We start from the raw sequence: 12,749 nt of genomic DNA, 5'->3' as shown, positions 1-12,749 counted from the left end.
ATCATCATGGTTCATCAAGAACTATTAGAGCAACCAAACCTCCCATTTGGTTGAAGGACTATGTTACTTTATCTAATAGAAAGCAGAAAAGTGGACCTAGGGCCAGTGCGTGCTCCTATCCTTTGTCAGATGTGCTGAGTTAAAAATGCTTATCTTCTAAATATCAAAGTTATATTGCTAACTTTTCTGCAGAGATTGAAACACACTCTTAGTCCAGTGCCATCAAGGACCCTAGATAGGTTGAGGCAATATAGTCAGAGATCAAAGCTTTAGAGGATAATCACACTTGGTCTGTAGTTCCAATTCCACTTGGCAAGAAGTCTATTGGATGTAAATAGGTATATAAAATTAAGTACAAAGCATCAGGAGAGGTTGAAAGGTTAAAGCAAGGTTGGTGGCAAAGGGTTACGATAAAAAAGAGTGTCTGGATTATTAGGAGACATTTTCACCAGTGGTGAAAATGGTCACTGTAAGGGCTGTTATTTCTGTTGCTACAGCAAGGAACTGGTCCATCCAACAAATGGATGTATTCAATGCTTTTTTACATGGAGATCTTCATGAAGAGGTGTACATGGATTTGCCTCAAGGGTCCAAATCCACCTCTGGTTCATCACAAGCTTATAGGGTCCTCAAGTCATTATATAGACTTAAGTAGGCTTCTACGCAGTGGAACATTAAGCTCACTACTGCATTTGTTTCTTATGGTTTTGTGTAAAGTCATCTACTCTTCATTAAGCATGATTCTGGCAACACAATCTTGGTCTTGGTTTATATTGATGATTTACTCATCACAGGTGATGATGATGACCTGATCCTTGCTACTAAAACTACTCTTCAGTCTTCTTTCAAAATCAAGGATCTAGGTGTATGAAAATATTTTTTGGGTATAGAGTTTTCTAGAAGTTCAGAAGGGATCCTCATGCATCAGAGGAAATATGCTCTTGAGCTCATTTCTGTTATTGGCCTTGCTAGTGCTAAGCTCATGAAAGAACTAATGGAGTTGAACCATAAACTGACCACTGCAGAGTTTGACTCAAATTTTGGTCCTTATGATGACACATTCTTACCAGATCCTGGTGCTTATCAGAGGTTAATTGGTAGACTGCTCTATCTTACTAACACCAGGCCTGATATAACATTTGTTGTTCAATGTCTAAGTCAATTCATGCACTCTGCTAAGTGTTCTCATATGAATGCTGGAGTCAGAGTTGTGCAATATGTGAAGAATTCTCCCTGTTTAGGGATTTTTATGAAGGCTGCTGATTGCAATGTTTTGGAGGCATTTTGTTATGCTGATTAGGCATCTTGCCCCAACACTCGCAAATCCATTACTGGTTACTTTGTCAAATTTGGTTCTTCACTCATTTCCTGGAAATCAAAAAACAGGCTACCATATCCAAAAGCTCTACAGAGGTTGAATACCGAAGCCTATCTGCCACTGTTGCTGAGCTTGTTTGGTTGATTAATTTGTACAAATCTCTTGGAGTTGATGTTCAGTTGCCTGTTCCCATTCATTGTGACAAGAATCAGCTATCCAAATAGCTGCTAAGCCTGTCTTTCAGGAACGTACCAAACATATAGACATTGACTGTCATTTCATCAGAGAAAAGGTTTAAATGAAGTTAGTTTAGCTAGTATATTTGGCCTACTCAGAGCAACAAGCAGATATACTCACCAAGACCCTCACACATGTTCAACATGGCTATCTATTATCCAACCTGGGGATGATGAACATCTTCATTACCCCTAGCTTGGGGGGGGCAGAGAACCGCTTCGAATGCACCTGCAGCTTCCGAAGCTGCTTACCGAGCCGGAAAATCTAGTTAGTTAGGACTTGTAGTTAGTTATGATGATTAAGTTAGTGGGCCAGCTAATGTACAACTGTATAGATTAGTATAGGCGGTTAAACTTGTATATATACGTACACTCTTTGTAGTTGAATGATTAATGGAAGATATTTTCTCATTTCACAAATTTACTCAATACTTCTTCATTTTCTCTCAACTGTTCTTCATGTAGTTTGTGCTCTTCCATTACAATTGCAATGATTATGGATGATATCACAGAGATTTAACAGATCCCAAATAGCCGTTATTATTAAGACTTAAAAACTTTAAAACATAGTACCTTTCACATTCTTCAACATTATTATGAGATATAACCTAGGGCTGTTCACGGTTTTGGTTAAAATAAAAACCAAACCGAAAATTTAACCAAACCGAATAAAAAAACCGACATTTGGTTTGGTTTTGTTTGATTTGGTTTTAAATTTTAAAAACCGATAATATTTGGTTTGGTTATGGTTATATTAAAAAATAACTGAATAAATAACCGAACCAAACCGATAAATTATATACATAAATTTTATAATTATTTTTATGTATAATATTAGTTTTTCATAAATAATTATAAATATTTTATACCTTTTAATCATTAATTTGATTTTTGGTCTACTTATTTCACATGATTGTTTAAGGCCCATGTTTTTAAGAATATGTCCAAGCTCATGTCTTTAAGTCTTTTAACTCTCTAAGTATTAAGTGTAAACCTACTAACAGAAGCTCACGTTAGAGTCTAATGTCTTTAACTAAAATTTTTAGCCTTTCTTTGTCAGCCATTTGATTTTAGGTTGTTTCTTCTTTTTTTTCCCGAATTTATACCTTTCTTTTTTCTTGTCCAAATGGGTCCTAAACTTCTAATATTTTTCATATGAAAAAGACAGAGGTTGTAGATTTGGAGGTTCCTATAAGATACTTGTAACATCGCATTTGCCGCAACTCAAGCACATGGTAATGCCCCAATACTTCTTCCGTGGGTAATCCTCCTAAAAGGCGTTAAAAAACAACTCTTTGTAGTCAAGACCCAGCTCCTGGGATAATGATAGAAAAACATCTGAAGTTTGGGATCATTACACAAAATGTTTTTAATAAAATGGGAGAATTGAGGACAAAATGCAAGTATTGCCCCAAAGTTTGAGATCATTACACAAAGTTTTTTTTATTTCATATATTTTCATTTTAATTTTAGGTAGTCTTTATGTTTAATTAATATGTATGTTTGTAACAACAACTAAAAGCTCCTATGCTCTACTTTATTTCCGTGCATGTGTATTAAGATGACAAAAATGGTGCAGCCACTACTTAGTTAGTTTTTAGCTCTATATGTAATAGTTTAGCAACTTTGGGCAACTTGAGTATGACACTATCACTAATAGTGAAAATATTTCTATGATGTATGTTCCACCTTAAACGATAAATAAAAGTTATCGTTTGAACCAAAAAAGACATGTCTTTTAACTTTTTAATGTTTCTCGATAAGTCTCTTGGCGCTAGTCATAAGCAGAAAAAATCCAACCAATCCGAACCAAAACCGACAATAACCAAACCGGTGGTTATTATTTTATTTAGTTTGGTTATGGTTTTAGACATTTAAAAACCGACTAAATTGGTTTGGTTATGGTTTTAATCAATAACCGACCTAAACCGAACCATGAACACCATTATAACCTTCACATGAAATAATTAGAAGAAGCCTAAACGTCATATCCTGTCATCTAGCTGCTATGAGTTTCTTAATTACTCTCTCCATTTCACAATAAGTGAATTTTACACTTTTCATTTTGTTTTAAAATAAGTGGTGCTTTAAGATTTCAAGAAGAAATTGATCTTCTTCTTTCAAAATGACCCTTATTTACGTAATCAAGAACCATTAACCTTTTTTTTTTAGGCATTTAATTAGGAATAAATTACTAAAAATACTCCTAATTTTTTAGGAGTGAGCACTTTCTTATGAGGTGTGCATAAGTCTAAAAAGTCATTTATTATGGAATGGAGAGAGTACCATTTATTTGATTCATTGTACTACAATATTTATAGCTTTATTTATCCGTATTAGAATGTATCTATACTTGCAGAGTTCAAAATACTCATTTAATGCAATGTAATTTTACTTTTGGGTGAAGGGAAAAATGGCCACTCACTTTTTCATGGATATTTTCGTAATTCAACTTTAACCTTAGATGCTTCCCACTTTTAGTATAATATGATTATCAAATAATGTTTATCATAAGAATTTACCTCTAAATGCCTTATACCAGGCCTGATGGTATTTTTTTTACACCATAAATGCATCTAACTTAAATTCAATTTTATTTGCATGTTTTTTATTTTATTTAAATATTTAAGAGAAGCGACCTCTGTATAGGCCTGCATATATTATAGATAGTTATAAAATGGTAAATGTAGGTAGCCTGCGGAGGCAACCCAAGTGGTCACAAAAGTATGATAAAACAAGCTAATAAAAGTTGTCAATGACCAAACAAACCAGATAAAGATTATGTAACTAAGCTCTTCTCTCAAGGTATAAAGAAAAGGCAACGCAATTATTTTATAACTGTAGATAAAAATAATGTCTGGCAAGAGCTGGCGTCAGTTGCCTAGCTTAATAGAATAGGTCCCTATTAGCAACTTTAGCATGACCTTCAAATAAATATTGTAGCTTGATCATAATTTTCCAAATGTTTTCAGTTGAACTAATCAAGACTACTATTTGTCTGAAATTATACTCCAATAGACAACTTTCCAACATGATTTTCTAGAATACCATTTTCTGATAGAGCTATTTCATATTCAGAACCCACTCAGGATCGTTTGGTAGGAGGGATAGGATGGGCTGGATTATTAATCCAATGGGATTGAAATTAATCCTATGTTTGGTTAGTGGAATAACTTTTTTGATATCCCATCCAATCCCATGTAGATGGGATAAAAGGTGGGATTAGTAATCCCACATAAAGGGTGAGATTAGTAATCTCATCTTATCCCACCCAATCCCATCTACATGGGATAACTTATCCTCCTATCAAACGACCCCTAAAAGGGGAAGGCTGCGTATTTAGGGACACACCTAGTAGATGAGTTACTGGTTCACGTGAACACAATAAAATTTTGCTCAAATATTATGTATGTAATAAAAATTCACTAAATATCTATAAAAATATTGAATGTGAATCGAGTTATCATTCTATATTTACTTGAAATCATTATAAGAATCCATAAACTTGAAAATATGAATCTCCCTCTATCTCTACTAAAAATTTTCTTCATTTTAAAAACTCAAATTTGAAATGTTTTATTAATTAAGAGTGAATAGATGTCACCAGTCTTACTATACCGCTTAGGGGTCATTTGGTTGGGAAACAAGTTACCCAAGATTACTTATCTTGGGATTAGTTATTCTAGGATTAATTATTTTATCTTTCCATAGGAATAACTACAGTCCCGGAATAACTATTCCGATATTAATTATATGCAATTTTATCCCAACCAAATGTAAAATAAACTCATCTTAAATTTAATCACGAGATTATTTATCCCTTATCCCTCGTATAGACGAGCCTTAGTAATCCAAAATATCTTCAAAAACTATTCCAAACATCACAACAAGAGTAGTTCAATTAATTCTGGTAGTGATTTTAATACTTTTCTTTCATATTTGTTCAATATAATAAGAGTAGCAGTGGCGGTGGTTAATCATCAAGACACTATTTTTGATGTAGGCGTTGGTATAAATGCACAGGGACCTTTGATAACAAGTTTTCCTTTTTTCTATTCCATCAAAAATAAATAAGTACTCCCTATTTTCTTGCACACCTCTCTCTCTCTCTCTGACTCTGGTTTGGTAAGCAGTACTGTTATGTTATTTATATCTCAACTATCTTTACTGTCTCTGCATACATACAGTGACTGTACATAACAGTAGCAAATTCAAGAAAATGGTTATATAGAGTACCAAAAGTGGCACACAATCTCAAGTGAGGTATCTTTCTTCTTTCCCACTTTTAGTAGCTAGTCAGGTCTTTTTCCTTCTGACTAGGGTTTTAAATGCTGGAATTAAATGCAAATGAACTGCAAATACTCTTTATTGAACTGGGAATGTGTTTTCTTGGATAATGTTGTGAGAAGAAAGGTGGGGGTTGGGGGGTTTTCTCTGTTGTAACACTACAAAAGAAACTGAAATCAGCTACGAACTTCGTCGCTAGTCCGTCGCTAAATTGCCTGTAGGTAACAATTTTTTTTATTTTGTTGTATAGCTACAAAATTTGTTCGTCGTTAATTTCAGATTTTTTTTAGGAGTGTAATTTGAGTTATTGCTTTGATTCTTGCGAATGCTTTGGAATAATTGGCTCAGTGCTAATTTGAATATTTTTGAGTTCTTGGTTTTATTTCAATTTCCATGATCCGTACATTTTCTTTCTCCATTTTGTATTTTGAACTGGTATGTATGTTCCAGCTGTTTGGGGTGGTTTACCTTTGACTTATTTCTGTTATTCTTAATTGATTTTCTAGTATACAGACTTGTCTAGTTTTTGTTTCATCTTGTTGAACTGGAAATTTTGAGACTATGGTTAGAAATTATACATGAACGACAGTTGCTCCTATTTCTCCACCTGTATGACTGTATGTATGATCTTTACTGAAAATTGTGAAATACAGAACAATGAGGATATTGTGAAGTAGCCAAAGGAGAAACTTTTTTGAGTCTGGTGGATTTGCTAGACTTTAAAAGGATGGATATTGTTAGCAAGGATGATGTTGAACCAGAAAAGAGGAGTCAAGATTCTATGAACTTCCAATTACCAAATATGTCCTCAGATTGGCAATTAAGTGGCAGCAATCTGACAAATGCATCGATGGGGATGGTTCCTAGTAGCAACCGAATAATGGATTCGTTGTGTGCTAGTGTTTGGGATCATCCTGCCAGTTCATCAAACTTAGGTTTCTGTGATACTAATGTTCAAATGAATTCTGGCACTACAAATGCACTAGGCACTTCAGCATTTGTTTGGACTCAACCAAATGCAACGTTGAAAGGAGGCACGTTTACACCCCCTACTACTGGTATACTTCCTCAAAGCTTAACTCAGTTGCCAGCTGATTCAGGTTTTATTGAAAGAGCTGCAAGATTTTCATGCTTCAGTAGAGGAAAAGTTGGTGATATGATGAACCCCTTTACCATCCCTAGTTCTCCTAATACATATCATAACGGACTGGCCTTCCGGCGGCCACAAGAGCAGCAAATGGGAAATGCGGGTGGAAGTTCTGAGAATGTTTCTTTACCTCTTGAACATGGGGCTACGGATAAAAGCCCCCTCAAGAATGAGAAAAATGTAAGCTCTGTTAGGTCTCGGGATGAAGCAAAGGAATGTGTTGGCATTTCTGGAAATGACTCTGATGAAACTGAATGTAGTGGCCATCAAGAAGAAGTGGAGGGTGGGGATTCTTCTGCTAAGGGCCTTGGCTCAAAGAAAAGGAAAAGAAGTGGTCAGGTACTACTTGCTTGTATAAACCTTATTTTCGAGATAACTATAATCCAATGCCATTCGGTGATCTAATTTACAAAATAGCCAGCAAATGTATAGGTTTTGTATATTTAAGTATAAATATACATATAATATACATACTGTATACATAATATACATATAATATACCTAATCAGTGTATATGTTTTGTATATTTTGTCTAGCAGCCGTAATTAAATTTGTCTGATAGGCCAAAAATGAAAAGAGCCCAATTCTTTCTGTAGATGACAATAGCCTGTTTTTCAAATGTTTTTTTGTGCAAGTTCTTGTATGTTGAGTTTTCTTGTCATTCCGTTAGGATGCAGAAGTTGATCAAAGAAATGGAGCGCAACAACCACCAGCTGAACCTGCAAAAGATCAAACGGAACTTCAGAAGGGAGAGCAAAACTTGAATTCCACTGCCTGCAGGCCTGGTGGAAAAAATGGTAAACAGGGGACTAAATCTGCTGATCCCCCTAAAGAAGAATACATACACATTCGAGCTCGAAGAGGCCAGGCAACAAATAGCCATAGCCTTGCAGAAAGAGTAAGACTCCAAAATAAAAGCTTAAAAATTGTACTAAGATTTCATCTTGTAGTTCTTTCAGATTTGATTTACTTTATTTTGATACAGCTAAGGAGGGAGAAGATCAGTGAACGGATGAAATTTCTTCAGGATCTTGTACCTGGTTGCAACAAGGTAACTTTTTATTTTCTTTCAATACAGACTTTTTGTGAAACATCCATCACAACAAGAAGGATATGTTCTATGTTACCTGTTTCAAAACAAGAAGGATCTGTTCTTTATGCGGCCTGAGTTGGAGCCTGTAATTCGCAGGTCACTGGGAAAGCAGTAATGCTAGATGAAATAATTAATTATGTACAATCTCTTCAAAGACAGGTTGAGGTATGCTATTTACTCCTAATAACTAATTCCTTCTTTCTTCTATCCAAATTTTATTTTGTTATCACCCTATGCCTCCCTCAAAATCCATATTTGTGTTGTTCAGATGATGATGTCTAATGAATGATTTTCCCCTCTTTTTTGGGCTTGTTATATCGCGTCTAATCTTTAAATGTAATTCACAAACATCTACTGTCCACAAAACGCTGCATTGATTCTGATTTCTGAATCACTGGTATCTGATTGTTTTCATTGTTGTTGCTAATTTCTTGCAAAATCATGTCATGTAAAAAGTTCACTTGAAACAGAAGAGAACCCTCTTTTCATGGCCTCTTAACAGTATGTGTTTGAGAATGAATGGACTTCTTGTTCTCTCAGTTCCTTTCAATGAAGCTTGCGACTATTAACCCCCGGCTGGATTTTAATATTGATGCGCTCCTTGCAAAAGATGTAAGTAAACAGTGCACTTTTCTTGGAATTACATGAAGCAGAACATGCTACACAATTTCTAGTTTCTAAAGATAGAGCGTCCTTTTACTTCTTGCAGATTCTCCATTCACGAGCGGGTCCTTCATCCTCACTTGGTTTTGCTCCTGATATGACAATGCCATATCAGTCCTTGCATCAACTGCAACCCGGCCTGCTTCAGTCGGGTCTTCCTGGTTTTGGAAATGCTACCGATGCATTTCTCAAATCCATCAATACCAATTTAGCTGCTATGAATGGTGGCTACAAAGAGTCTTCATTACAGGTAGCATTCTGAATACTCACTCCATTTTAATTTATGTGACATAGTTTGAAAGAGCACGTAGTTTATTAAAGAAATAAGGACTTTGGAAAATTGTGGTGTAAAACATGTCACAACACTTGTGTGGTTATAAAAGGTTCTCATGAAGGGTAAAATGGGAAGTGTAAAGCTAATTGTTCCCAAATTTAGACGTGTCAATTCTTTTTGGAATAGACTAAAAAAGACAGTGTGTCACTTAAACTTGAAAGAAGTACTATTTATTTCATGTAGTGGGTCATGAATGTTCGTTTTACCACTGCAGCATAAATAGCCTTACTCCCCAATCTAACAATTCGACTTACTTATTGTATTCAGTTATCTAACATATGGGATGATGAGCTACATAATGTTGTCGGGTCTAAGTGCCAGTATGCTCCTCCATAGTCAAGATTTAAGCGGTATTTTATAAGCCCCTCGTTATTTTTTAATTGCAAAATAGCATCGTTCCCTTAATATTTACAATATTCTACGTACTTTTGAAGGTTCTCTGCCATCAAGCCAGATGAAAGAAGAATCTTGAACTTGTTTTAGATATCAAATGCGTACACTTCCTGTTTATTGGGTACGTGGAACATTTGGGAAGACGTCATAATGAAGAGCTATTCCTATTTCACAAAACGCTCCCCATGAAGTTCTGCTTTTAATTGTACAGCTAGTCCACGAAGAGTATGTTTATGGTGCATGTGACCTTTTATTCCATTGCTATATAACTCGGCTACCAAGAAAGTAAACAACTTACACCACGAGACGCAAGTTCTTCATTTACAATAGCAAATGAGAGTTCGAGCAATTATGCATGGGTTATCCGGACATATATGCAAGGAAAATACGTATTGAAGTTTGAATTTAAGTCTTGAATCTCAGGGAGAGAAATGATTATATTCTTGTTCATTCTGTCAGGAAGAACTTGAAAATGTATGCTTGACGAAGGAAACTGAAGTTGCATTCTTTTCTGCCAAGTCATTATCTCCATAAAATCTTTCTACTTTCTGGAAAAAATCGACCAAGGATTTTGATTTTCTTGACTGTAAAGGTAGGCTATTTCTTCAAGTCTTGTCATTGCTATCTTTGCCTCCTAGAATTTAAGTAGCTAATAGGCTAGAAAGGTGTGATTCGTGATCTTTCTGCTACTAGAGACCTACATTATCACATCATTACAGTCGTAGAATAAGGATTCGAAACTTATGGGTACAAGATTTTAATTCTTTAAAGTTAGTTGGTTCTAAATTAATAATTTGTACATATTCAATGAATCTTTTAATACATATATAGGATTTGGATAAAAAATACTAGGTTCGAGCAAACCTTTAATCGATGCGTGGGCTTTGCCCCTACACATCAATCAGTGAATCAGGGTCATGGGAGTTAAACGTGTCAACCGGTTCGAACCGGACCGGTAACCGGTTACGGAACCGGCCACCAATTCCGGTTTAACTGGTTCCGATTTACCGGTTCGATTCAAACAGTCCAAATATTTTTTTTTTTTTTGTATAGTATATATATATTATAGTATTATTAGTATATTGTAGTTATATTTACATATGTTATATAAGTTTATAAGTAAAGTTTAAATATTTACTGACTAACGCGCTAACAAAGAAGTCAAAGAATACAAAGATATACGTGTATATATATATGCTTAAGCCTTAAGTTATACTACATATACTTAAAATATAGTAAGAATATACTTATTATGTATATCAATATACTTAGGTTATATAACTTTTATATATATATATATATATATAAGTTATATATATATATTAATATATATATGTTTAAGTTATATGTATACTATATATACTTATAATTTATATTTGTAGCTTGTGTTTTTTCTAAGTTTATAAATTCGTATATATATATATATATATGTTTAAGTTATATCATATATGTATACTATATATTATAAGTATATTCTTAGTATATTTTAGTTATTTTTCAAGTATATAACTTTCTAGTTTTAAATTTAAGTAGATGTATATTATAAGTATATTCTTAGTATATTTTATGTATATTCCTAACTTAATATAAGTACACACACAAAAATATGAACACAAGTAAATAGAAGAAAGCTGAATAAGCCATATATTTTATTCATTCTTGGATAACATTTATTTGCAAATTATAGTTTTTTTTGAACTTGCAAATAATACATGAGTTGTAAAGAAATAGTAGAATAATAAAATCACCAATTGTGAATCATTTCGTTAATTTCCCCCCATATCATATTCGGTCATGGAGATATCTTCAAAGTCTTCCATTTGGTTCGGTCCACTTGCTATCAAATCTTCAATTTCTTCCTCTTCGCCTTCCTCCGCTTCTGAGTTTTGGTTGCGTCGCTCCGATCTAATCCAATCGCAAATGCACATTAGTACTTGCAAGCTAAAGCCGGATAATGAGTGTCTATGGTCTCCAATTTGCTGTCTTCCTTGGCTAAATGTGCTCTCCGAAGCCACGGTTGATACTTGAACCGTAAGGATATCTCGAGCCATTCTTGAGAGTATCGGATGACTTGCCTTGTACTTCTTCCACCATGTTAAGTCGTCCAATTCATCCTGGTTCGATATCCACATTTGGTCGCATCAAATAAAAGTTATATTCATCAAAGTTTGCACTAGAAGAGAGTTGGCTGTGAATGTAAAACTTTTAAATGCGATAAACCCGACAAGCCCCTTTTTGCTACTTTGAGAAGTAGTAGGGCGTGGAGCAACGGGTGTAGCACGTTCTTCCAAATTAGAATAATGAGTAAAAAATTTTCTAAACTCGTCATCAATAGCGAGTTCGGCTTCAACTAAAGATGGTCGAACTCCCTCTTCAATTCCTAAAAGGGCAAAGGGTCAAAAATACCCCTCTACTTTGGAAAAAGGGCTAAAAATATCCTCCGAACTTATTTTGGATTAAAAATACCCCTCCCATCCTTAAAGTTTTTAAATATATCCTCGGTTTTTTTTTTTGATCGGAAATTATCCCTCCAAAATAACCATTTTCGAAATCATTTTCTAAACCCGCATCATCATTTAAATGACTTTAGAATCAACCATAGTGATCATCCACACTAAATAATAACCCATAAGATTCTTTATCCCCCAATTCCCTCAAACTTCAAACCTACGTATATAGGGGAATAAGGGGATCTTATGGGTTATTATTTAGTTGGGTCGGCAGTTTTAATATGATGGAATGGTTTAGAAAATGATTTTGTTATTTTGGGGATATTTTTTATGAAATAATGAAAGAAGTTGAGAATTGGGAGCATATTTGAAAAAAAGGATGGGAGGGGTATTTTTGACCCAAAATAAGTTCGGAGGATATTTTTAGCCCTTTTTCCAAAGTAGAGGGGTATTTTTGACCCTTTTCCCTTTCTAAAAATGTATAAATTTGACCAACCAATGCTTTAGTATAAGACACTTTTAAACAAGGATTTAACAGAGAACCCAATATAAATAAAGTTGGGATGGAAAAAAAATACTTCTTAAATTTGATTATCATTCCAAAAATAGACGCTTGATAACCGGGTTTATATTTATACTCTTGTAAAACTCTAGCTATTTCTGCTAAGTAGGCTAAAATTTCGGTTACCGTGGGATAGAATTATTTAGAAAAAGCAAGAGTTGCATTATAAAAATTTCTAAGAGTTCAATACATTCTTTAACATCTTCCCAATGCGTAAAATTTAACCAATCATCACTATTAATATTATATTTGTTGTGAACTTGTTG

General features: G+C 34.3%; 1 protein-coding gene and 1 pseudogene across 4 annotated transcripts; both read left to right on the top strand.

Moving 5' to 3' along the window:
- Positions 1–919: 919 nt before the first annotated feature.
- LOC132061410 (uncharacterized mitochondrial protein AtMg00810-like) lies at positions 920–2,058 on the top strand (annotated as a pseudogene).
- A 3,484-nt stretch (positions 2,059–5,542) lies between these two features.
- On the top strand, positions 5,543–9,989 carry LOC132059860 (transcription factor bHLH49). Of its 4 annotated transcripts, none has more exons than XM_059452696.1 (9): positions 5,544–5,817; positions 6,495–7,327; positions 7,659–7,886; positions 8,016–8,039; positions 8,178–8,246; positions 8,622–8,693; positions 8,791–8,994; positions 9,346–9,428; positions 9,513–9,989. In XM_059452696.1, exons 2-8 carry the CDS (start codon positions 6,569–6,571, stop codon positions 9,412–9,414), a joined length of 1,425 nt encoding a protein of 474 aa, XP_059308679.1. In that variant the 5' UTR covers positions 5,544–5,817; positions 6,495–6,568; the 3' UTR covers positions 9,415–9,428; positions 9,513–9,989. The 4 variants fall into 4 exon arrangements, with proteins under 4 accessions (XP_059308681.1, XP_059308679.1, XP_059308680.1 ...); XM_059452695.1 differs by having other exon boundaries at positions 5,548–5,817; positions 7,974–8,039; XM_059452698.1 differs by lacking the exon at positions 8,178–8,246 and having other exon boundaries at positions 5,543–5,817.
- The last annotated feature ends 2,760 nt before the right edge of the window (positions 9,990–12,749 follow it).

The sequence above is a fragment of the Lycium ferocissimum genome, chromosome 6, assembly GCF_029784015.1.
Source record: "Lycium ferocissimum isolate CSIRO_LF1 chromosome 6, AGI_CSIRO_Lferr_CH_V1, whole genome shotgun sequence".
Lineage (NCBI taxonomy): Eukaryota > Viridiplantae > Streptophyta > Magnoliopsida > Solanales > Solanaceae > Lycium > Lycium ferocissimum.
The sequence above is the reverse complement of the archived record's forward strand: the minus strand, read 5'-3'. Positions and strand labels throughout refer to the sequence as shown.